Genomic DNA, 24,433 nt, shown 5'->3' with positions numbered 1-24,433 from the left:
AGCGTTCAGTGTGTGGCCCATCAGCCAGGACCCAAACATCAGTGCTCCCTTCAGGAATTTACTGTCCTGACTCTTATTTGCCAAATAAACCACAAGAACGGGCACCAAGTTTTAGTTTCTGTTCATTGCTGCACTTTGGGGCTTTACTTTGCAGTCTGGGCAGCATCAGGAGCAGTGAAGGGCCAGATTAGCATCAAGGCAGTGCTAGGAATTATTCTGCTCCCTGTTGCTGGAAGAGTTCAGTGATTATTGACTGCAGGGTGCGGTGCTGCTCAGTGCGGTCCTTGACACGAGGTTTAGAAAACAAAAACGCACTCAAAATGTGACTTTTTTCTGGTTATTTATGTGTCTGGGCCTTGCCTTCACTGGTCCCCTCTGCTGTTCTTGCAGGACATTGAAGCCACCATGAACTCAGCCCTGAACGAGCTGCGGGAGCTGGAGAGGCAGAGCAGCGTCAAACACGCGCCCGACGTCGTCCTCGACACCCTGGAGCCCCTCAAGACGTCCCCGGTGGTGGCCCCCACCTCGGAGCCCTCCAGCCCCCTGCACACCCAGCTCCTCAAGGACTCTGAGCCCCCGTTCCAGCGCAGCGCCAGCACGGCCGGGGACATCCCCTGCACCTTCCGGCCCGTCAAATCCGTCAAAATGGCCACGCAGGTGAAGCCGCCGGCCACGCGGCCCAAGCCCGCCGTGTTCCCCAAAAGCAGCGCCACCAGCCCCGGCGTGGCCCCCCCGGCAGCCCAGCAGCCCCCAGACAAGTCCTGTACTGTGTGACAGCCCCGTGCTGCTCGCTGCGGGCAGCTCCTGCCCTTCCACACCACGAGACTCTGGCAAAGACCTTGAAATTCCTCTCTGAACAAGCCTTGGACTGAAGGGGGGTCGGGAGCTGCTGCCAGCCTCGTCCCCCGTGCCCAGGACAGCTCCTGCCACGCTGGGGAAAAAGCCACAATCCACCATCCACTGTGAAGCTGAGCAGGAAAACACCAAGGGATGAGCTGGGTTTTGGTTTCGATGCCTTGGTCGAGTGTTCGGCCGCTGGAAGGAACGTTTGGTGGTGTCCTGGTTTTGGATACTGGTGTAGTGACTTCTGTATTCTGTGTTTCATTTATCACAGGGAAACAATAGGATAGATTTTAGTCTATTGCATGTTTTGGTGCCACTGGTTACGTGGAGCTTGGACATGCCTGTTTCTTGTGCATTATTATAATTATTATTATTATTATTCAGTCACCCGCTGGTGCCACGGTGGTTTAAGGGTCTGTCTCGACTTCCATCACATCCTCTGGTTTTGTTTGTTTGCTCCCCATTCCCCCCCTCAGGGCCAAAGCCCTTTGGCCATCCAGCCTCATGCTTTAGTTGTCATGGAAGAAAATAGTTTACTCTGGAACACTCGTAGATTTTGTGGAGTTCTACGTAAGATGTGTCTGTGCAAATATAAACAAACATGTTCCTGAGGTCTGGGAGCACAAGAAAGAGCCCAGTTGTTGCTTATGGACAATCTTCACTGGTTTTCCCCTTTGCTCTCCCATATTTAAAAGCAGCTTTATTGTTTCCAGTGCCATTTTCAGCCTGTGGGCTCTGCCGTGGTGTTTGCTCTCGGGAGACTGAATGTAAAAGAAAAAAAAAAGATAATTTTGAAAATAAGCATCCTCTGCTGGGAGCCCATCCCCACACACGCTCTGCTGGTTTGCTGCTCCTCAGGACAGATCCTGACCCCATCCCAGCGCCAAGCACTGTAAAAACTTCGCTCAGGAGTTCTCAGCTCCCTGCCTGTCCCTGCCTGCTCTGCTGGGAGCTGCCCCGGGGATCTCTGCTCTTATAGAGCAGTGCAGGGAGCGCTGCTGGGGACAGGGATGTGACAGGGATGTGACAGGGATGTGACAGCCTCTGCCTCCCCTCCGTGCTCCCTGCCACACCTGCTCCACGCAGGACTGACCTGTGAATGGATCCTTCGGTGTTATTTGGATTTATCCGTAGCCAGCAGCATCCACGGACTCTTTTGTACTCCCCTGGGAATCTCCGCCGTGCCCACGTTTATTTAATTGAATAATTAAAAGGCCTGTGCCACTTAGGAGTGCAGAGTGGCTGACCCTGAGCTGGCCTCGATCCTCGGCTTTTCCGGGATTTCAGACGAGCTGCACATCTTAGGCTTCCATCAAAGAAGGAATTCAGGACAACATAAGAAAAGTCATTTTTCTCACCCATTCAAGCTGAGTTTCCTTTCGGTTTGTGGCTTCCTGGTGACTGCAAAGTCAGTCGAATTGGCACTTAAAAAAAGAAGAACCAAGAGTTGCTGAAATGTCCTTTCCTGACGCATTTAGGAAAAACGGAGCAGGGTCTTCCTGCCCCCACACGCACAACCCCCTCTCTACAGAAGCAATCAATCTATAATCAATAACTTCCCAATAATCCAGCTTCCTCTGGGCCCTGAGCTGAGGACGTTCTGGGGAGCACTGGGGAGGTTTGGTGAGAACAATCCTGGTTTTTTCCTTCCTCCTGAGCTCTCCTGGTACGAGCGTGACTGTCCCTGCCCCTCCAGGAGATGCCACCAGCCACCTTTGCTCTCAGGTTCTGATGGACTTCTACCACCAAGGAATCACTTGTTCTTTTGGGGAAAAAAAATAGAAATAGAATGATTAAACTGGTAATTTTTTTGCTCAGGCAGAACTTTCTGGCATTTCCTTTTTAGTAAGAATTTTTTTGGGTTTTTGATTTGTTTTCTCTTTTTTTTTGTTTGTTTTTTGGGGGTCTCACATGACCGAAGTTAATCTGTGTCAAGAGCAGGATCTCTGTAAATCGACTTTGCCTCATTTTAATGCCTTATTTTCTTTTTTTATATTTTTATGCCTAGCACTCAATATTCCTAAGAATAAGTGTTCAGCCACGCACAGCACGTTGGAGGAGCTGCTCTTTTCCAGCTTCAAGGTCTGAAGTGTGGAATTAGATGGAAACAAAAAAAAAAATTAAAAAAAAATTTAAAAAAAGACTTCAGGTTACTGTAACAGCAACTGTCTGTATCTGAATTATTTACTGTGCTTCTCTAGCATCCACAGCTCTGGGACAATCCTGCTGCCAAGGATATGGAGCAACTCAACTGGAATTCTGGTGTGCACTGTGATTGACACAAGCAATAGCACAGGCTGAAGCTCGCCCTTCCTCTTCCTCGGGCGGAAAAATCGCGCGCGGTGGGGACAAAACGAGAAAACCGCACACGAAATAGTGGAAAAAAGGAGATTTTCAGCTTGTCCGCCTCACTCTGTGAACACACAAGGCTGAGAGGGCGTTTGCCACGAGTGTTTAATGAGCAGTCGCTGCCGGAAAGGTGGGAAGGAGGACCTGGAATTGTTCCCTCCCTGCAGAGCCAGGGGAGGGCAGGGGACAGTCCCACACCGTGGTTTGCTTGGGGAGGTACCAAGGTCACTCCACATCTTCATATCCCGAAGGAATTTTAGCTCTTCCACAGAAATCCTCTTCTCATGACTTTCCCCGTGACGTTTGTGTCGAATAGAGAGACAAAAGAAGTGTTTGATAACTGGAATTACGTCTGTCTGTTGGATAGTGCTTTGTATGAACCTTGTTCATCAGGTGTTGGATTGAAATAATCCAAAGCAAAAAAAAAAAAAAAAAAAAAAAAAGAAAAACTTTTAGAATGAAACACGGTTTTAGGTGATCAATCTGAATGGTTTCTGAAGCTCAGACCTTTTCTGGGTTGTTTCCCTAGTTGGGAATGGAGCAGTGTGCTTTAATCATTGCTTAATTTCTGCCTCTCTGAGGTCGTCCAAAGTATATGAATTGTAAATTTGTCCTTCATGTCCGAGCAGTGGGACACGATCAAACCCTCTCACTTTTATCTGTACTGGGTATTTTATTGCAATGAAAATGAGTAAATAATTAGAGTGCACTGTGACAGCAGAACAAAAAAAAAAAAGTTGTTGTATATGTCTGTATTTTGATACCTGTTCAAAAGGAGTCTTTGGGTTTCCTGTGCTGAATACCTCATCTGTTGGGTTTTGGGAGTTTTTGTTGATTTTTTTTCTTTTTAATTTTTTTTTTTCCTTTTTTAAGGCAAGATTGTTCTTGCACAAAAGTAGGTTAAGATAACCGAGTTCTCATAAATTTATTTACTGAATCAAAACGCTTCAGCTTGGCAAGAAATCCCATCTGCTGCAGTTCCCCACCTCGCCCTCGGTACGGGGCCGACCCGGCGCACGTGGAAGAGCTCCAGCAACCCCGGGACAGGAGAAGCTCCTTGCAGGTGGAGTTTGCTGCCTTATTTCTCTTCTTCTCCATGTCAAAAACCTCAAAATCAGCAGAGCACGGCGCAGGTTTGGGGATTTGTGGAGCTTTTGGGAGGTGTTCTCTTCTGCCAAAATCGACGTCTCCGTTCTCAGCACTTCGGATCCTTCCCGGGGGTGTGGAGTGGGGAGGCTGGAACGTTCCCGGGGTGGGATCTGTGTGGAGGGAACACTTCCAGGAGGTGATGAGTCAGGAATGATGGGGAATGTCCCCAAAATCCCCGCTGGGTCTGAGGGATTCCATGAGAGGCTGAGCTCAGGCCCCCTGTGCCCCTGTCCCCCCGGGTGTGGCACTGCCCTGGTGGCCAGAGGGGCACCTGTGCTTGGCAGGACCAAGCCCTGGGTGTAGAGAGATGTGCCCCAAACACACCTGAGAGCCACAGGGTAGGGAACTGCTTCAAAAACTGCTTCAAAACCACAGGAAAATGGGGCATTTCCATCGCTACTGGGCCTGTCCAGAACAGAAAATTGAGTTCAATAAGCCAGGGATTTATTTATTTTGAGATTTTTAGCTTTCACAAAAATAACCAGCCCTTTTTGGGGCTTGCCTGGCCTTGGCTAATGCCCCACAAATGCAGCTGGGGACATAAAGCTGCTCCTTTAGTGGGCTGGTAGCACAAGAGGTGGAAAGGAGGGAACGTCCTTCCCCCAGGGAAGCTCTGGGGGAACCACCAAGCACTTCATGGACTGAACTTTGGGGCTTGAGCTCTTTCCACATCAGCTCTCTGCGTGTCTCTGTGTCTGTGTGACAACCTGGTACTTGAAAATAAGAAATAAAACAGAAATACTTGACCCTCTGCCTCGTGCCTGCGGGGCCGGGATGGCCCCGGCTGCGTCACGCACAAGCGGCTCTGCGGCCGCCCACCACAGGGCAGGTGAATTCTTTTCCAGGCTCGGTTTTAGCACCAAACCATCGCTTTGGGTGGCTCTAGAGATGCCAAAGCAGCAGTTCAAGGCCTGGAAAATGTAAGGGGTTTGTTGATTTGGGTTGTTTTTGATTTTTCCTGTTAAATTTTGTGCTTCCTCTAACGTAGTTTGGGATGAAAGTGTTTTTCAACCAAGAGGCGAAGGTGGAGAGGGAAGGCAGCTCCCTGCCGTGCCAATACTTGACCTGCCAAGCTTCACACAGGGTAAATCCTCAGCAGTTTGCAGTGGGAATCGTAGGTGGGCCCATCCTCTCCGTCACCTTCCTCCTGAAGTGGACTGCACCAGCCTTTCCTCCAGCACAGCCCTGAGGTGTGAGGAGCAGCCCAAGCCCCAGGGCTCGGACTCGTGAGTGTGCCAAACTGCTGGAGCAATACTTGTGAGCAGCAGCTCCTCCGAAAGCCCAGCCTGATGTAGCTCAAACAGGGCAAGGGCTGAAATCACCTCTGGTGCCCAGGGGTGGCAGTGATGTTGTGCTCCTGCTGTAAGGCAGGAAAATCTGGTTGCAGAGTGCAGGAATTTTGGGTTTCTGTCTGAACCTGGGGTTGTCAGCAGCAGTTGGTTTTCGTGGTGGGATGGAATGTTCTTGCTAAAACGAGTTTCCACTGTTTCATGTCTTCTACACCAATATATATATGGTGTATATATTAAACTGTGTAAAATTGTACTTTGTACATAGAACCCTGTACAATATGGAGGTACAGCCTTTTTTTGTTGGTTTGTTTTTCCCCCCTTTTGGTACAGTATTGTACAGTATTAGGAGTCGATGTGTTGGAAGTGTTAAATCCATACTGAGGCAACAAAATGTATCCATTGTCATTAGCAATAGTTTTGGAGAAATAAATGTTTTGGGTATGGTGGAAACACTGACCTGAGGGTGCCGGTGTGTGATGTCCTGGGTTTGAGTGGGACAGAGGGAGAGCAGGGCCTGGGGGGCTTCTGGAGGGCTCAGGAAGGTTCCTGGAGGTGCTGGTGAGGGGTGAGGAGGGATCTGCAGCACCCAGGGGTGCATGGTGCCACCCTGGGCATGGGGACACTCGGGGGCAGGGGCCACAGAGAGAAGGGGGACACCGAGGGTGTGGCGATGGGACAAGGGAATGGCCTGAAGCTGAAGGAGAGCAGGGTTAGGTGGGATTTTGGGAAGGAATTTTTCCCTGTGAGGGTGGGCAGGCCCTGGCACAGGGTGCCCAGAGAAGCTGTGGCTGCCCCTGGATCCTTGGGAGCATCCCAGGCCAGGCTGGGGCACCCTGAGATAGTGGAAGGTGTCCTTGGCATGGAACAAGACTTTAAAAGTCTCCCCCAACCCAAACCTTTCTGTGACCCCGCTGATTCCTGGTTCCCCCACTCGGGCTCGCATGCACCCACTGCAGGATTCCCCGGGGCAAACCCTTCCCTGGCAGTGACCTGATTTAAAGATGTTTAATCCTCATCATTTTCCTGCAGAGGATGGACCCCCAACTGTCTCAGGAAAGAGGATTTAAGACTGAGATTACGGATTGGATCATAATTATTATCATTACCAGCTTTCCCCCATCCCAGATTTTCCACAGGCCTTTTTCGGAGCACGGCGGGGGGTGGAACGTGGCAGGGCTGTGTCATTTTGGCTTCCTTTTCTTAAGATTCGAGGGAATTCCTTATTTTCAGTGGGCTTTGATGTTTGCCTGAGGCATTTTCTCCCCCCTATCCCTGGGGTGAGCATCCCTGTGCTCCCTGTCCCACATCTCTTCTAGGGAGCAGCTGGAACTCCAGGGTGATTTTACTGCAGAACCCCAGCAGCCTCTGTGGCACCACCCCAGAGCCGGCTGGGCACGCTGGGGGTGGATTTTTGTTTTTAAAACATGAACTAGGACTCAGCAATGGGGTGGCACAGAGAACAAGGGGGGTTTGATTTTCCCTTGCTCACTGTCCAGCAGAAGATGCTGTGATTGTTTCTTAAACCCTCATCAAACCACGGGTGGGTCCGGGCCTGCCTCACAAACCCCATTTCGGGTGGGTTTTAACAAAGAAACTCCGTGGTGGGTGCTGGGAGGGTTCAGCTCTCACAGGTTGGTCACAGTGACACCCTGGGGACACCACAGGGCCCGCGGCATTCTCGGGTTTTCTGTCCCCAAGGACGAGGTCCCTGCTGCACACAGGGCTCGCTGCTTGTCCTTTATTCTTCGGGCTCTGCTGCCACCAGCTGGAACAATTAATCCTTGTCACAAATCGCTTCCGAGGCCGGGTTTTTCTCTCCCCAGCCAGTGCCAGACGCTCTTTTCTACCACACCGGGGTCTGTCCCCTGTGGTGCATCCAGTCCTGGGGTTCAGAGGGGACTGGGGAGTCAGCTGGGAGGAAAAACCTGCTGGTGGGACAACCAGGGAGAGGAAACGAGCTGGGAATTTAAAAAGGATGGCAGAAGAGAGGATGAGGAGGCTGGAAGAAGCCAGGCAGGTGTTGGGGGCGAATTCCCTGCACTCACAGGCTTGGCCAGCACCGTGGGGACAAATTGATGGTCCTGTCTTAAGGAGAAGCCACTGCGTGCTTAGAAAGTAAAACCAGACACGATTTCAAGAAGTCACCCCGGCCCTTCCCCTTCCTGTCAGCTGAGCTGCAGCAGAATGGCCCCAATCAAAGCAATTTTGGCTTTTGTGTGGATAAACCGACGTCACTGGGGAGGCTCTGCCAAAGGGCCACCGTTCGTGTCCACCACCCTCAGCCCTGCTCATTGGCTTCTGCCGGCAAAAATGCAGTGGGATTGAAGATTTCTCCCACATGCAAGATGCCACATTTTGGAACTCTGGCTGCTTTTGGAGTGCCCAATGTCTCCCACAATCTGGCATCAGGAATATGAGGAGGTGAGTTTAATTTCCCATGGAAAAGGGCCACCGTTCGTGTCCACCACCATCATCCTGAAAAGAAGCCAATTTGCAAGGCTGAGCGTGGTGGATATGAACAGTGGCCCTTTTCCATGGGAAACTAAACTCACCTCCCCATGTTCCTGATGTCAGATTGTGGGAGACATTTGGCACTCCAAAAGCAGCCCTAGTTCCAAAATGTGGCATCTTGCATGTGGGAGAAATCTTGATTTCTCCCACGAGAGCGGGCCGGGAACATCCCCATCCCTGGGGGTACATCCCCACCCCTGGGGAAACATTTTCATTATTTCTTGAATTAAGAAATGTTGTCAGCTACAGTTGATAGCAAAATTAAAATTCCATGTTGCAGGCTCTGAACATTAGCGAGTATGGGGAAGTGTCAATGTCGATAAAGCAGTGCAACTACCTGAGCTGGGGTGGTTTGTGGTAGCATTTTTTTGAGTGGAGCCCAGCTCACAAATGTAGGCTACTTGTCAAACTGCAGTTAATGATTTTCATTACTAGTGAAATTCTTCAGCCATGTTTTTAATGCCTGGCTGGCACCCAGGCAGCTCAGTGCCAGCCCTGCCGGGTGATGCTGTGTCGGTGCCGGGGGTCCAGCACTGCCCCGGTGCTGGCACAGATCACCAGGGCTGGGCACGGACCCCGGGCACGGCTCCGGACCCGGCTCTGCCCCCCAGATCGCGGCCCCGGCGGTGCCGGTGGAGCCGGAGCTCGGCAGCGGAGCCTCCCCGGCCGCTGCCCGGGGACGGTGCAGGGCTGGGAAGGTTCTTCTCGAGCAGGAAGCGGAGGCATTTCCTCCTGCTGCTCGCCGGGCGGGTTTTGCAATCCTCGGGTTTCAGTTCCCGGCCCGGGGAGGCGCCTCTCGCTCTGCGCTCCCCGGTGCTGGCACCGCGCAGGGTTTTGCTGCCAGCCCCGGCAGGTCCCGGCCGGGCGGGTCCTGGCAGCGCTGAGGGCTCGGTCCATGCTCATCCCTGGCCCCGGTGCTGCCGGGGAGGCTGCCCGGGGGAGCGGCCTTGGCCGGCGATTCCCGGGGCGCCGCCGGGCACAGAGGGGCGAAGGCTGGGCCCGGGCGGGCAGCGGCCCCCGGGTGAGCCCCGCGCTTCCCGCTGGACATGCAGAGCACCCCCAGCTACCTGTGGAGCACCGAGGACCTCCTGGGCCAGGGGGCCACGGCCTCTGTCTACAAAGCTCGCAACAAGGTGAGCGGGGGGGGGCAGGAACCCCAAAACTGCAGAGCCCCGGTGCCCCCCATCCCTCCCGCCCCACGGGATGCCCCCGCTCCGCTCCGCTCGCCCTCCCGGGGGATCCTTGCCTGGGGAGCAGCTCAGGCGCTGCTTTGGGGTTTATTTTCCTTTTCCGTGGGGCTCCGTCCCCCGCTCTGCGGGTCCAGGGCGGTTTTGGGGTGCTCAGGGCCGGGTCCTGCCCGCCGCGCTCCCCGGCGGCCCGGGAGGAGGAAGCTGTTTTCCGGGGAATGCCCAGAGGTTTTGAAAACCCCGTCCTTGAACATTTGCATACTTCATGCAAACACTTGCCAGGCTTGGAGCGGGCTCTGCTGCTCAGCAGCCTTTGAAGTTTATTGAGCAAACCCCAGGAGCGGCGGCCGCGAGAGCGGGCTGGGAACATCCCTATCCCTGGGGGAGCATCCCCGGGGGAACATCCCCATCCCCGGGGGAACATCCCCACCCCTGAGGAACATCCCCACCCCTGAGGAACATCCCCATCCCCGGGAGAACATCCCCATCCCCGGGGGAACATCCCCATCCCCGGGGGAACATCCCCACCCCTGGGGAACATCCCCACCCCTGAGGAACATCCCCATCCCCGGGAGAACATCCCCATCCCCGAGGGAACATCCCCATCCCCGGGAGAACATCCCCATCCCCGGGGGAACATCCCCACCCCTGAGGAACATCCCCACCCCTGAGGAACATCCCCATCCCCGGGAGAACATCCCCATCCCCGGGGGAACATCCCCATCCCCGGGGGAACATCCCCATCCCCGGGGGAACATCCCCACCCCTGGGGGAACATCCCCATCCCCGGGAGAACATCCCCACCCCTGGGGGAACATCCCCATCCCCGGGGGAACATCCCCACCCCTGGCAGAGCTCTGTGTGTCGCCGATAAACACAGCGGCTCGCAGCGCTGGGGTGCGGGACAGGAAGAGCAGGGGGTGGAAAGCAGAGGTTTGTTCGTGCAGCGGGGCAGACCCGCTGCAGAGGCATCATTTGCATCCCGAGTGGGGTGTGGGAGCCGTGAGAGAGCTCCCGGAGCTGCTCGGCACATGAACGACGCCACCTCGTGTTTTCTATCCCTCTTTTTCCCCTCTCTCCCCAGAAATCGGGGGAGCTGGTTGCTGTGAAGGTCTTTAACAACGCCAGCTACCTGCGGCCCCAGGAGGTGCAGATGAGAGAGTTCGAGATGCTGCGGAAGCTGAACCACAAGAACATTGTCAAACTGTTCGCTGTGGAGGAGACGGTGAGTGGGGGCCCCTGCGGGAGCCCCTGGGCTCTCCGGCCGAGGGCTGGGGGGACAGGGCAGCCGCTGGGCCACGGGGCTGGCTGAGCCCTCCCGGGGTCTGCCCCGCAGGGCAGCAGCAAGCAGAAGGTGCTGGTGATGGAGTTCTGCTCCAGCGGCAGCCTGCTGAACGTGCTGGAGGACCCAGCCAACGCCTTTGGCCTGGCCGAGTCCGAGTTCCTCATCGTGCTGCAGTGTGTGGGTGAGTGGGGGGCTCGGGGACCCTCCAGAGGGGACCCCGGGGTGCTGGGGGGACCTGCAGGTACCACCCTGGGCAACGGAGTGAGGGGTCAGAAACTGCACCCCTGTGTTGAGCTCTGGGTCAGGGGCTTCTCCTGGCTCTGGGCAGCTGCTGTGGCAGCCGTGCCCTCCTGCTCTCCATGCCCCCATCCAAGTGCAACCACCGTGGGATTTACTCCCTCTGCAGCCCTTTCTCCTTCCTAAATTCAAACTGAGCTGTGGCAGCCGTGCCCTCCTGCTCTCCATCCTCCCATCCAAGTGCAACCACCATGGGATTTATCCCCTCTGCAGCCCTTTTTTCCTTCCTGAATCCAAATTGAGCTGTGGCAGCCGTGCCCTCCTGCTCTCCATGCCCCCATCCAAGTGCAACCACCGTGGGATTTATCCCCTCTGCAGCCCTTTCTCCTTCCTAAATTCAAACTGAGCCCCCCAGAGCCCCAGCCCCACACAGGAGTTCTGCCTCCCCCTGTGCCCAGTGGCAGGGATGAACCACCTCCGTGAGAACGGCGTGGTGCACAGGGACATCAAACCCGGCAACATCATGCGCCTGGTGGGGGAGGACGGGCGGAGCATCTACAAACTCACGGATTTCGGGGCCGCCCGGGAGCTGGAGGATGATGAGAAGTTCGTGTCTGTGTACGGGACAGAGGAGTACCTGGTGAGCAGGGAGCCCTGGGAGCCTGGGGGAGGCTGGTCCCTGTCCCTCTGACCCCTGGGGACCTTGATCCGATTTTTGGAAGGGGAGGGGCTCAGTGCTGTGTGGCAGGTTACAGGGGATGGTTTTGGGAGGACCCAGAGCTCTGGTTTGAGTGATGATTATTTGGGAGGACCCAGAGCTGTTACAGGTGATGATTTTTGGGAGAACCCAGAGCTGTTACAGATGATGGTTTTAGGGGAGGACCCAGAGCTGCTTTGGGTGCTGATTTTTGGGGAACACTCAGAGCTCTGGCAGTGCCCTGATGATTTTTGGGGAGGACCCAGAGCTCTGGTTTGGGTGACTATTTTTGGGGAACACCCAGAACTCTGGTTTGGGTGCTGATTTTTGGGGAGGACCCAGAGCTATTTTGGGTGCTGATTTCTGGGGAGGACCCAGAGCTCTGTTCTGGGTGCTGATTTTTGGGGAACACCCAGAACTCTGTTCTGGGTGCTGACTCTCCCCTCTCCTGTGCCCCCCAGCACCCCGACGTGTACGAGCGAGCTGTGCTGCGCAAGCCACAGCAGAAAGCCTTCGGGGTCACCGTGGACCTCTGGAGCATCGGGGTCACCTTCTACCACGCTGCCACCGGCAGCCTCCCCTTCGTGCCCTTCGGGGGACCCCGCAGGAACAAGGAGATCATGTAGGTCCCTGCCCCGCTGTGGGTGGGCAGCTGGGGCCGTGGCAGGGGTGGCTCACTGCTGGTTTAACCCCTGACAAGGGGCTGTGTGAGCAGGGGGGGAAGAATCCCTGCCCCACTCGCCGTCTTCTCCCTCCAGAGGGGATGCTTGGGTGGGGCACTGAGCATGGGTGGAACCAGGTGATCTTTAGGGTCCCTTCCAAACCAGAAAATTCCAGGATCCTGTAAAATGCATTCCCGTGACGTCCTGGCTGAACAGCTGGAAGGGGAGGCAGGGTTGGTGCTCACGTGGAAGATTTTGGCTGTTCCTTGCAGAATTTCCCCCCGGGCACTTCATTTTCCCTCAGTGAATCATTCCCAGCACATCCCTGCTCTGCCCTTTCCCTCCGCCCCAAACGGAGCTCGCTTGGCCCGAGTCAGCAGCAAACAATTCCCTCCCCACAGGTACAAAATCACCACGGAGAAGCCTCGTGGGGCCATCGCGGGGATCCAGAGGCAGGAGAACGGGAGCATCGAGTGGAGCTACGAGCTGCCCATCACCTGCCGCCTCTCCGCGTGAGCAGGGCTGGGGCTGCAGCTCCCACACGGCACAGGGGGCTGAACGAGGCACATAAACTTCTCCTCTTCAGCTTTCACACCGGGTCTTTGCTTCCCAGGCAGGGCGAGGGGGTGCAGGGCAGTGTCTGTGGCTCGGGGTTCCTCCGTGCGAGCCTCTCTCCTTCCCTTGCTGCCGCAGGGGGCTGCAGGACCAGCTGATCCCCGTCCTGGCCAATATCCTGGAGGTGGACCAGGAGAAGTGCTGGGGGTTCGACCAGTTCTTTGCAGGAACCAACGACATTTTGCAGAGGATCGTGGTGGACGTGTTCTCCCTGCAGCAGGCGTCCTCCCACCGCATCTACATCCACTCCTACAACACGTAAGGCCCTGCTGGAGGGGGATTTGGGGATGGAGCTCAGAACCCTCAGCCCCTCACTGCAACAGGGGCAGCACCATTCCCTGTTCACTGCTCCCAGCCAGGTTCAAACACAATCAGCCTTTGCTGGGAGGGCACTGAGGGAGCTGTGGGCACACAGAGAGCCCCAGGGAGGTGTGCAGGGGGCTCTGCTGACCTGGTCTGATGTTTTGCTAAGAGAAAATATCAACATTTTGGTCTTTTGAGGGCAGCAGGCTGCTAAAGGGATGGAAATCTGTGTGCTCACCTCATTTCTTATCCCCATCCTTTCACTGCTTTCTCCATTTCAGTACCACCAAGTTTTTAGATGCCGTCTTCAAACAAACAAACATAGTCCCTCACCATCAAGAATACTTTTTTGAAGGACACCTGTACGAGCTGGATCCCAACCTGCAAGCTCGTAATTTCTGCAGAACCACAGAGAGGAGTCCCCTGACTTTGCTGAGCACCTCAGAGCAGCCCGAGGACGTGGTGGGGGTCCGGTACCGAGACCGTGAGTGCGGGAGGTGGGAGATGAGGAGAGCGGCTGCTGGGAGAGGGATTTGTGCCACTTATTGTCCTGAGAGAGTTCCCATTTCCCAGCTGGGTGATGGGGCCATTTCCTGCACGATCCCAGCTCTTGGGGCCTGGGCAGTGTTTGACTGGATCCCAGTTCCCAATGGGGTTCCCAGTTCATCAGACTGGTCGCTCTTCCCACTGCCAGGCTGTGCCAGTCCCATTCCCAGCAGCGACCCCAGTCCCAGCAGCAGGAGTACTGGTTCCCAGTGCCAGTTCCCAGTGCCAATTCCCAGTGCCAATTCCCAACCCTGATGCCAGTTCCCAGTGCCAATTCCCAACCCTGATGCCAGTTCCCATGCCAGCTCCCAGCCCTGTTTCTGGTCCCTGGAGCAGGGCAGGAGGTGGAGCAGGATCAGGGGATCTCAGGGTCAGTTTTCCCCTGCCAGTGCTGCTGCTCCACTCTGGGCCTTGCAGGGAATTCCTGCCTCCACCCACACTCCCAAAATACCCTGGAGGGCTGCACTGAGCCTCCAGCACTGAGGCTGAAGTCCTGAGTGGGCACAGGGTTGGTTTGGTGGGTGGGAGGTGCCCGCAGCCACCAGCTGGGGACAGAGCACCCCAACCCTGCCTGTCCTTCCAGCGGCACTGGAGTTCCCGAAGTTCGTGCCCAGGGTGGACGTGGTGGCCGACTGCAGTGCAGCCAAGGTGGGTGTGTGTGCCAGGGCTGGGCAGCAGGGCTGGCAGTGCCCTGTGCCTGGCACAGCCTCTGGCAGGGCTTGGCACCAGCTCTGACAGTGCCCTGTGCTTGGCACAGCCTCTGGCAGGGCTTGGTACCGGCTCTGGCAGTGCCTGTGCCAGGCTCTGGCAGTGCCTGTCCAGGCTCTGGTAGTGCCTGGCACAAGCTCTGGCAGTTCCCTGTCCTGGCAGAGGCTCTGGCAGTGCCCTGTGCCTGTCCCAGGCTCTGGCAGTGCCCGTGCCAGGTCCTGGCAGTGCCTGTCCAGGTCCTGGCAGTGCCCTGTGCCTGTCCAGGCTCTGGCAGTGCCTGTCCAGGTCCTGGCAGTGCCCGTGCCAGGTCCCGGCAGTGCCCTGTGCCTGTCCAGGCTCTGGCAGTGCCTGTCCCAGGTCCTGGCAGTGCCCTGTGCCTGTCCAGGCTCTGGCAGTGCCCGTGCCAGGTCCTGGCAGTGCCCTGTCCTGCAGAGTGCCGTGGGTGCCGCTCACCAGACGCTGCGCGTGGGGCAGGCGCTGCGGAGGGCCCGGGAGCTGCTGGCCAGGGGCCTCCACTGGGTGATGTGAGTGACAGGGGCACTGCTGGGGCACGGGGGGCTCTGGGGGGGGCTGGGGCGCTCAGTGAAGGGGTGGCAGGGTCAGGGGGTCCCGGGGGATGTGCAGGGGGCAGGGCAGGAGGGGCAGTTTGTCCCCATGGGGCTGCACTGGAGGAAAAACCCCTCGATGTTGTGAGGGTGCTCCTGCCCTCTTTTGTTCCTTTTGGGTCACTTTTATTCAGTTTAGGAGAGGCTGAGGAAAAGAGCAGAAATAATAATAATAATAATAATAATAATAATAATAATAATAATAATAATAATAATAATAATAATAATAATAATACAAAATTATTATTATTATTATTATTGCTATTACTATTATTATTATTATTACCATCACTGTGTGCATCCCTTGGAAGTGTTCCTGCCCAGGGCAGAGGGTTGGAATCAGATGAGTTTTAAGGTCCTTTCCAAACCATTCCATGATGAATCTCCCTGTCCCACCCACCCCTTTTGGGGCAGGGCAGTGGGCAGAGGGTGAGGGACCCTCAAACCAGCAGCCGCTCCCAGTTTCCTCCCAGTTTCAGGTGCATCCAGCCCCGCTGGAGCAGGGTGGGGGCAGCTCCATCCCCAGCCCCTCCCGGGATGAAGCTGCGGGAGCAGAGTTGCGGGAGCAGAGCTGCGGGAGCAGAGCTGCGGGAGCGGGGCTGCGGGAGCGGAGCTGCGGGAGCAGAGCTGCGGGAGCAGAGCTGCGGGAACAGAGCTGCAGGAGCAGAGTTGCAGGAGCAGGGCTGCGGGAGCAGAGCTGCAGGAGCAGAGTTGCAGGAGCAGGGCTGCGGGAGCAGGGCTGCGGGAGCAGAGCTGCGGGAGCAGGGCTGCGGGAGCAGGGCTGCGGGAGCAGAGCTGCGGGAGCAGAGCTGCGGGAGCAGAGCTGCGGGAGCAGGGCTGCGGGAGCAGAGCTGCAGGAGCAGGGCTGCAGGAGCTGTTTTCTCTCCCGGCAGAGGGAACCTGAGGACGGAGTGCTCCAGGATCCTGGAGCAGAGGAGAGGGGCTCACTCCGTGCTCGCCTGCCTGCAGCTCACCGAGGGGAAGACACACGAGCTGTGAGTGAGCTTTGTGGGGCTCCCCAAGGCGCCTGCATCATCGGGGAGGAGGAAAATGCCAGGAATAAGCTGAGATCTGGCAGGCAGGAGGGTTTGCACTGCAGGAGATGAGGCACTGGGGCTGTTTCTCCCTTCAGTTTTTAATGATCTTGGTTTCACGGGGTTAGTCCCGACTCTGGCTCCTGCTCTGGGGTTTCTGACTGAGCAGGAAGGAGCCAGGGCTGCTCCAGGGAAAGGCAAATTGAGTTGGGATAAAATGAAGAACAGGACGGCAGCAGCTCCAGGCCCCCATCACCAACCCCATTCCCTGCAAGCTGCATTCCCAGGAATCCAACATCCCACCCATGGGGAGAGCCCCCATTTCCTTCCAAGAGCCTGCACAGGATTGTGGAGAGACCCTGGGCTGCCCCCAGGCCTCCCCCTCCCCACACCCCCCTTCCCACCCAGCTGAACCCATTCTATCCCAAACAACCCCCGGATATTTTGCTTTTTTGTTGTCGTTGTTGTTGTAGTGGAAAATTCTTTGCCGCTGGGTTGCTGTTCTTTCATTCTTTGCCATTTAGCAAAGTCTCTTAATTTCCATTTCATCTGAAAAAAAGAGAAAATAAATCAGGGACACGTGTTTGCCGTGGAGTGCAGCAGTCAGGGCTGCCAAAGCTGCAGCTGGGTGCTCTGGCTCCTCCAGCCCTCCCAGCGCTGCACTGGGGCGTTTCTGCTGCGTGTGCCACGCTCAGGGCCAGCTGCAGGGACACCGAGCTGGCCTCAGGCCAGGGGGCGTCAAACCAACGATTTTGGAACAAATTGGACACCACAGGGCGAGTTCTCACCAGATCAGCACCTTGCATCTCGTGGCTCAGAGCTGGCACTGAAATCCGAGGTTTCCCCATCAGCCCCAATCATTGGGCTGTAATCGAGATTATCTTGTCCTCTAGAATAAGTGCATGAGGAGTTTTCCTTCACTGCTGCTTGTCATAATTTATTTATTTTATTTTATATAAATATATTAAATATATAGATATATTTATAGAAAATAAATATATATTTTATATATTTATATATAAATATATAAGTATATATTTGTTAAATTTTACATATAATTTTTTCTATAATATGAAGATAAATATATATTTATTAAATATATAGGTAAATATATAAAATATATAGTATTATGTATTATATAAATATATATATATATTATATATATGAGAAAAAATAGAGATAAAATTCACTTTGCAGCCCCCGCAGGATCCCAGGATGAGCGGGATTCCTCTGCCCCCAAATCCAGCCGCCTCTGGGTGGTTTCCTCCTTCAGGAATATTCATTTTCTGCCTTCCCGCAGGCACCAGGCGGTTCCCGCAGGCAGCAGGGGCGCGGCTGGGCTGGATGCGGTGCGGACGAGGCTGCAGAGGGTGAGGAGCGCCCCCAGCCCCCGGAGCCCCCCGGCTCTGCGGGCAGCCGGTGCCACCCTCTCCTCTCCTGTCCCCTCCTCCGCAGGTGGACCAGGAGCTCTCCCAGTGCTCCCACAGCATCTTTGACTTCCAGGGGGCTCTGGACGGGATTCTGGCCGAGCTGCTGAGGGACAGGCAGCAAGTGCACGAAGACAAAAGGTTCGTGGTGGCAGCCCCGGTGCTGCCCCCCGGCTGTGCCCACCCCGGGGGATGCCCCTGCAGTGCCCCCGACTCGCAGCAGGGTCATGCTCTGCCCCAAAAGCGATGATTTCACCCCAAAAATGCCGATTGCAGCATCCCGCAGATGGAGTGCTGCCTGGAGAGGATGCAGGCCATCTACAAACACTTCAAGAGGGCCAGGACGTGTCCCAGTGAGTGCCGGGGCACGGGCAGGGCTGGCCCAGGAATGGAAACAGAGTCCCAGAAATGGGAAAAGGGATGATTGAAGGGATGGTTTGGGCTTGCTGGGGGGAGCCCTGGACGCCCGGGACCGTGCAGAGCGGGTGTTCTGAGCAGGGAAAATCCCCTCTGCGGCTGTGAAATCGCCCCTTTGTTGTGCCGGGAGCAGGAAATGCGCGCTGACCGTGCCATTCCTCCGCAGGGCTGGGCTACAACGAGGAGCAAATCCACAAACTGGATAAGTGAGTGCCACGCTCTGCCCTCCCCAGAGCTGCCCGGGCCGGGTCGGGTTCGGTGGTTCTGGCTGGACCCCAAAGGGATGTGAATTGTCCCCGGTGCTGTCAGGGGACACCTGGGGGTGGTTCCTGTGCTGGTTCCTCCTCTCACAGCCAAGGTTTCAAGCCCTGAACTCTCTCAGGTGAAGCTGTGGGAGAAGCTCTGCAGAGAGGGGGACAGGGGGAGGCTTTGGGGCCACGTTCCTGTGCTGGATGAGGGGAGAGGCTCATTCCAGGACCTGCTCTGGAGCCATTCAGTCCCTGAAATGCTGATTTGGGAGTGTCCCTGCTTCCCCGTCTGCTTAATTCCAGCGGCAGGGCAGTGCCTGGTGGGGTTTGCACCTTTAGGAATCCCACCCAAACCGGGGGAATTTATCACAGGCAGGAAATAAAACTCCACGTGCAGCGGGGAGGCTGGAATTTCACAGCCTCCTTTGCCTCACTTGATGCTCAGTCCAACCTTGAACGTTTTGCCTTCAGTTCCGAGGCAGAGACTTCTCAGCAGTGCCTGGGGGCGGTGACAGGGACTGTACCCCCAAAACCCCCTCCACACCAGCCAGGGGTTGTTTTCTCTGTAATTCTGAGCTTCCAGCCCCTCTTCCTCCATTCAGGAGGCAGCTTTGGGCCTCCTGTGTTGTTGTTTTTCACACATTTCAGGACAGGGTGGTGTTCTCTGTCTCTCATCCCGGGTTTAGGCTGAATTTGGGGAGCCTGGCCAGGAAGGTTCTGTCCATTTTCCAGAACGATTGTGTCCAGCAGTACCAGGAGGCGCTGGCCCTGCACAGCAGCAGGATGAGGTACCAGCCCCGCCCTGGGATTTGGGATTTGGGATTTTGGAATATCCCTCCAAGGATCGGGGCTGCCGGGTGCTCCCTGCTGTGGATGGGGTGGAGTTTGGGGGGTTTGGGGAATGCTGGGGGAGGGAAAAGGGGTGACAGAGCCCCCAACAGCTCCGTGAGCCCCCTGCAAACCCCCCTGGCTGTGTGGGCCGGCTCCCACCCCACAGTTCTGCCCTGCTCTTTTAAGTTTATATTTTAAAAAAGCCTCGAGTGTTGCAGCTGGGCTTGGAGCAGCTGTTTCCTTGCTCTGGCGTGGAGGGAGAGGTTTTTTATCGGGACAGAATTCCCTCTGAGACAGAGGGATCTGCTCAGAGGGGATGATTTGGTGTCAAACGGTGCTTGGGGAATCACGCAGAGAGCAAAGGACCCCGCAGACTGAGAGCAAAGTGGCAGCAGGAGGGGGAGGCAGGTGGGGAGAGGATGTTGCAAAAATTGAATTTTCATGGCGAGGTTGCTTCTGGAGAGGAGCAGCCTCCCCTGGGCTGCCGGTGTGGGTGGAGGGAGGGGGAGTTTCTGCAATTCCTGACAATTAAACCCATTTTTTGACCCCGTCCCGTTTCTGGTGGGGAGGAGCCCCTGGGATGGATTTACAAGTGGAGGGGATTTTCAGGCTGGAGGTTTGATTTGGATGCTCAGAACTTCCCCAGGAGCTGAGGGCAGGCTCTGCCCTGTCCCTGTGCTCTCTCTGCCTCTTCCTTGCCTTTTCCCAGTTTTTTCCCAGTCTTTTCCCATCCCTCTCCCAGTCCCAGTCCCAGCTCATCCCACCAGGGGTTTCCACGCTGCCAACCCTCACCCAGAGGCAGGGAAAAACCTTCTCCATGTTTCCCTGGGGTATTTTTGTACCTGTTTTCCTGTCCTTACAGAGAAAGCACCATGACTCACAGCTGGATATTTTTAATTCCTTGTTACTTCAGTTTTAATTGTCCTGTTTTCTTTCCTGCCAGCCTTTGTGGGGTGGTGGTTGTTTTTCTGGGGACTTGAGGTGGATCATCCACCTGAAATAATCTTTCCTTTGTTTTTTTTAAAGCCAAACCAAACATTTTTATTTTTTAATACAACTCGTGACGTGCCTGGTGGGTGTGAGGAGCCTTTTTCTGGGTAGATGCTCCAAGGGTGAAGTGATGGGCCTGAGCTGCCTCATTTACAACTTTCCCTAATTAATTAGCTCTTAGCACTGTTTGGATAACCCAGCCTTTGGTGGCTGCAGCTGAGGTTACAACGCTGCTGTGACTCATTTGCTTTCCTGCAGGATTCTGAATCCACACAGAGCAGAGAGCAGCGAGCAGCGTGCAATTAGAACATGTAAATCAGCAATGCCTGAGCGTTTTGCCGTCATTTTTCTCTTTCCAGGAAAGTTTGTGAGATCAAGAAGCACCTGAAGAGGCTCAGCAACCGCATCAGCAGCTGCAGCGTGGAGATGATGGAGTGCCAGGACTGCCTGGGGGCTGTAGGTGTCCAGGGCTGCAGCTCCAGAGCCTCCTCCTGCTCCCTGGGGTGCTCCTGATCCCTCCTCACACTCCAGGAGCACCCAGGCCCATCAGGGGAACCCTGGAGTATTTTAAAACCCCTTTTTTTTTTGTGGGTGTCCAAGCTGGAGGTGTCATTTTGTCCCCCTGTGTGAGCAGGGAGTGGGGAAACATTTGGCAAAGCCACTGCTGGTCCTGAGGATTGCCTGGCACAGGGGATCTGGAATAAATAATAATAAAATAATAATAAATAATAATAAATAATAATTAATTCCCAATAAACGGGAATTACAGGAGGAAAATGCTGCTTCACCCCCAGCTGCTGAGCTGGCACAGCCTCCTGGGGGATGTGCTGCTGCTGCTGGGGTTGCTGTGTTTATTTTGCCCTGGAGCAGTGCTGGGTGGGTGGCACTGCGTGTTCAGCCCCTGGTGCGGGCACTGCCAGGAGTCTCCATCCCCACAGGCTCTGGACAGCCTCCTCCAGATGGAGAAATGGAATTTGGCCCCAGCTCCTCCTGTGCCTGCCCCGGTGTCCCTGAGCCAGGCACGCCAGGAGATGGCTCTGCGGTGAGTCCTTGGGCCGGGCTCTGGGGGCAGCCCAGCTCCTCGGGGAGCAGCAGAACCTCCTGCTGCTCATCCTCGGGAGCGGGGCGAGGCTGCAGGGCTGGAAAAGCAGGACCCTGCTGGGGCTGACCCCTGCTCCGGGTCCTGGGGAGCAGGGACTGGGCAGTGCAGCAGTGAGGGCTGTGCCTCCTGCAGGATGCAGGAGTGAGGAGCTGGATGCGCCCTGAAGGATGGAGAAAATAGGGTTGGCTGTGTCCGTGTAGGAATTAGGGCTGGTTGTGTCCCTGCAGGATGCAGGAATCAGGGGCTGGATGTGTCCATGCAGGAATTAGGGCTGTCTCTGTCCCTGCAGGATGCAGGAATTAGGGCTGGCAGTGTCCATGCAAGAATTAGGGGCTGGAAGTGCCCATGCAGGACTCAGGGCTGTCTCTGTCCCTGCAGGATGCGGGAATTAGGGGCTGGCAGTGTCCATGCAGGAATTAGGGGCTGGCAGTGTCCATGCAGGAATTAGGGGCTGGCAGTGTCCATGCAGGAATTAGGGGCTGGCAGTGTCCATGCAGGAATTAGGGGCTGGCAGTGTCCATGCAGGAATTAGGGGCTGGCAGTGTCCATGCAGGAATTAGGGGCTGGCAGTGTCTCCAGGCTGCAGAACTCAGGGCTGTCTCTGTCCCTGCAGGATGCAGGAGCTGCTGGAGCAGATGAGGTCGGTCACCTGTGACCTGCAGTTCAACAACAGCATCATCGAGCGGTGAGTGAGAGCAGCCAGAGCTCTGCTCTGGGCAGGGGTCTCCGTGGGGCAGGGGTCTCCGTGGGGCAGGGTCTGGGGGTCTCCTGGGAGCCCCCCAGCACAGCCACTCTCACTGCTGGGGTGGTTCTCACAGGGTTTTTAACTGCCCCAAGTTGGCACCATGGGCTGGCAGCAGCAGAATTTCTCTTTCTTGGAGTTTTAGCCATGAATTTCTCCGTCATCTCCTCTTTCCAGCCTTTTCCCTGTGCTGTCCAGCGCTGCCTCCTGTTCACTGCCCTGGGGAAGGAGCTGCTTTCTCTTTCTGAAGGAAAATCTCTGCAAAACCCGGTGTCCACTGCTGAACACTCCCTGTGCTTTTCCTCCTCTGCATCCTTTTCTCAAGGCTCTGAATGGACAGCGGGGTCTTAAAAGACAGAACCCAAGGAACTGGGAATTCAGCCCTGGTTTTAGGCCCACATCTGGCCTGAACCCTTTGTTTTTGTCCCTGCAGGTTGGGTGGGGCTGCTCCCACTCCCAGCGTTTGAGGGACACGGTGGAGGAGCAGCTGCTGCAGCAAAAGCCCTTCCCAGCCCGGGGAGTTGGGAGCGCCGGAGCCGCGGGATTCCCGAGCTCCCTATGCCCTACCTGTGCTCCAGCACTTTGCACCTTCACCAATCGGCTCCCAGCGCCCTGAGCCTCTGCAAGTTCAGCCAGAAAAACTGAGTGGGGGGTTTATCTTCTTCTTTTTAAAAAATGTTTGAAGGACTCGGTGTTTTTATGGTTCCTCTGTGTCAGGTGAGGAACAAGAAGAGGCTTCACCTTTTGTCCTCTCACTTGTTTAGGAGTTATTCCCACTTTGGACGTGCTGGAGTGGGGCAGGGGAGATGCTGGTGGCTCTGAGTGCTTGGAGCTGCCCTGGGAAGACATTCCCGACCCTTCCCATGCTCCAGGGAGAGAGGATGGAGGGAAACACATCCCTGCCACCCTCGGGAATCACCCCGGGAGCTGCAGGAGGGCCCTGCTGACCCACGCCGGGGCCAGCCCGGCCCTTTGTTAGGGGCAGACATCCTGCTCTGGTTTCCCGACTGCTTTTTGACTTCGGGGTTGATGAGGAGCTGTAATTCCCCGATTGTCAGCCAGGACAGCGTGCACAACAGCGATAGGGACACCCGGGAGAGGGAGAGGGGATCAGGAGATGCTTGTGGGAAGGGTCAGCCACCCCCCTGCCTGTCCCCGGGGTGATTTATGGGCTGTCACCCCCCTCCCACAGCCCCACCCCAGGGAGCAGCATCCGAACCGGGGCAGGGTGACAGATCCCACCCTGCCGGGCTCATCCCACCCATCCCGGCACATCCCATCCCTGCAGAGGCAGCAGGGCAGGAGCAGCAGCAGCTCCAGCGCTGTGCCCGCCCTGTCTCTCCTGTAGGAACACGCCAGGGGTGCCCGGGAGCCTCCCTCGCCCAGGAAACCTTTCCCCGCTGGAATTTGGCACCAGAGCTCCCCGTTCATTTTAATTATAAAAACCAACATCCTGAACGTCCAGCCCACCTGTTTGCTGTGCAGGGCTGGGACTGATGGCTTAAAAGCTTTTCTCCTACGAGGTATTTTCTGGGATCCTCCGAGTTTTCTAATGGACTCTGCTTTGAATGCAGCCAGAATTCGCTGATTTTCCCCCAGGAGCAGGGCAGGGAGCCCAGGCAGGGTCCCTGCTGCACCTCCTGGAGCTGCACTGACTCGCACCAGCTGAGCATTTGACCTGCAACACGTTTGGCTTCAACAAAAAGGGATTTATTTCTTGGCAAACAGAAAAAAGGAGTTTTTTCTTTTTGCTAATAGCCCTTGTCGTGCTCAAACTGCTGTAACAGAGCAGCTGCAGAGGGCACTTCTGGAATCCAAATGAAACGAGGATTTTCCTGCCAATGGTAATTGCTTGGGGTTTTCTTTTCCCCAAAAATATTTTGACCTGTGGCCTGAAAGAGCCCCCTGTGCTGTCAGCTCTGAACACCTGAAGGGACAGCGGGGAAGGACAATGTCTGTCACCAGCCTCCTGTGCAGGCTGAGCTTGCTGTGGGGACAGAAAATATTACATTTATTTGGTATTTTTGTGCCCTGAGGCTGCAGGACAGAGGCTGGAGATGTCTCCTGGGAGGGTATTGGGAAAATAAAGTCCAGAATGGTTTTAGGGTGTTCACAGCCAGGTGCCAGATACACCTTCACCTTCAAAAATTTCCTTAGTTGTGGGTGATTCCTGATACAATTAAAGGTTTGTGGAGGACATAGGATAAAACACCGAATATTTATGGAACAATTTACTGAGGATTTATTCATTAATTCATTAAATCTGCTGCTGTTTTCAAGCAGTAGCACAGGAGATACAAAAGCAAATCAGGATCCTGAAGTGGGAAGGAAAAGAGCTTCCAAAAATGAACTTGCTGCTTAGCACAGAACAAAACTCGAATTTTTCCAGCTGCGTTATCCCTCCTTCGGTTTGAAGCTCTCATTAGGGGCTGCTTATGGCACTGGGCTGCTGCGATTCAGAGCCAGTGTTTTAATCCATCCTCCAAATTAGAATCCTTGAAAAGGATTTAGATATCCTCGGCTTATCTTGTCCTCAGGAGTTCACGGGAGACGCAAATTCAGCTCCCCGGGAGAGCGGATCCACCAGCCCAGCTCTGCCCTCGCTGCGGCTGCCTCTCGCTCCCTTCCCTTCCCAAACCCGCAGAAATTCGGG

At 55.5% G+C, this 24,433-nt stretch overlaps 2 protein-coding genes across 7 annotated transcripts in view; both read left to right on the top strand.

Annotated features, from left to right (window-relative positions):
• The window catches only part of SRGAP2 (SLIT-ROBO Rho GTPase activating protein 2), a 98,058-nt gene extending 93,107 nt beyond the window's left edge, over nt 1-4,951 (top strand). For all 4 annotated transcript variants that reach the window (XM_063418670.1, XM_063418667.1, XM_063418668.1 and 1 more), the window contains one exon: nt 391-4,951. In XM_063418670.1, the coding sequence (XP_063274740.1) occupies nt 391-774 (384 nt within the window). In that variant the 3' untranslated portion in view covers nt 775-4,951. The remainder of the gene's footprint in view (nt 1-390) is intronic.
• A 3,635-nt stretch (nt 4,952-8,586) lies between these two features.
• Nucleotides 8,587-22,535, top strand: IKBKE (inhibitor of nuclear factor kappa B kinase subunit epsilon). Of its 3 annotated transcripts, none has more exons than XM_063418257.1 (20): nt 8,587-9,277; nt 10,416-10,556; nt 10,668-10,797; nt 11,312-11,493; nt 12,012-12,172; nt 12,614-12,724; nt 12,906-13,085; nt 13,412-13,614; nt 14,260-14,324; nt 14,817-14,908; nt 15,883-15,984; nt 17,324-17,393; nt 17,527-17,591; nt 17,727-17,803; nt 18,034-18,073; nt 18,769-18,903; nt 20,296-20,392; nt 20,875-20,978; nt 21,652-21,723; nt 22,214-22,535. In XM_063418257.1, exons 1-20 carry the CDS (start codon nt 9,191-9,193, stop codon nt 22,245-22,247), a joined length of 2,148 nt encoding a protein of 715 aa, XP_063274327.1. In that variant the 5' UTR covers nt 8,587-9,190; the 3' UTR covers nt 22,248-22,535. The 3 variants fall into 3 exon arrangements, with proteins under 3 accessions (XP_063274327.1, XP_063274325.1, XP_063274326.1); XM_063418255.1 differs by having other exon boundaries at nt 8,595-9,277; nt 17,479-17,591; XM_063418256.1 differs by having other exon boundaries at nt 8,601-9,277; nt 17,479-17,591; nt 18,802-18,903.
• Nucleotides 22,536-24,433: the final 1,898 nt, after the last annotated feature.

Source organism: Prinia subflava, chromosome 23 (genome assembly GCF_021018805.1).
Source record: "Prinia subflava isolate CZ2003 ecotype Zambia chromosome 23, Cam_Psub_1.2, whole genome shotgun sequence".
In the NCBI taxonomy this organism is placed as follows: domain Eukaryota; kingdom Metazoa; phylum Chordata; class Aves; order Passeriformes; family Cisticolidae; genus Prinia; species Prinia subflava.
The sequence above is the reverse complement of the archived record's forward strand: the minus strand, read 5'-3'. Positions and strand labels throughout refer to the sequence as shown.

Excerpts from the sequence above, each read along its gene's own strand:
- IKBKE (XM_063418255.1), top strand. The coding sequence starts at position 9,191 with ATGCAGAGCACCCCCAGCTACCTGTGGAGCACCGAGGACCTCCTGGGC. Across the intron at positions 17,592-17,726 it reads CAAGTGCACGAAGACAAAAG|CATCCCGCAGATGGAGTGCT; the intron begins GTTCGTGGTGGC and ends TGCCGATTGCAG. Across the intron at positions 20,393-20,874 it reads GCCAGGACTGCCTGGGGGCT|GCTCTGGACAGCCTCCTCCA; the intron begins GTAGGTGTCCAG and ends CCATCCCCACAG.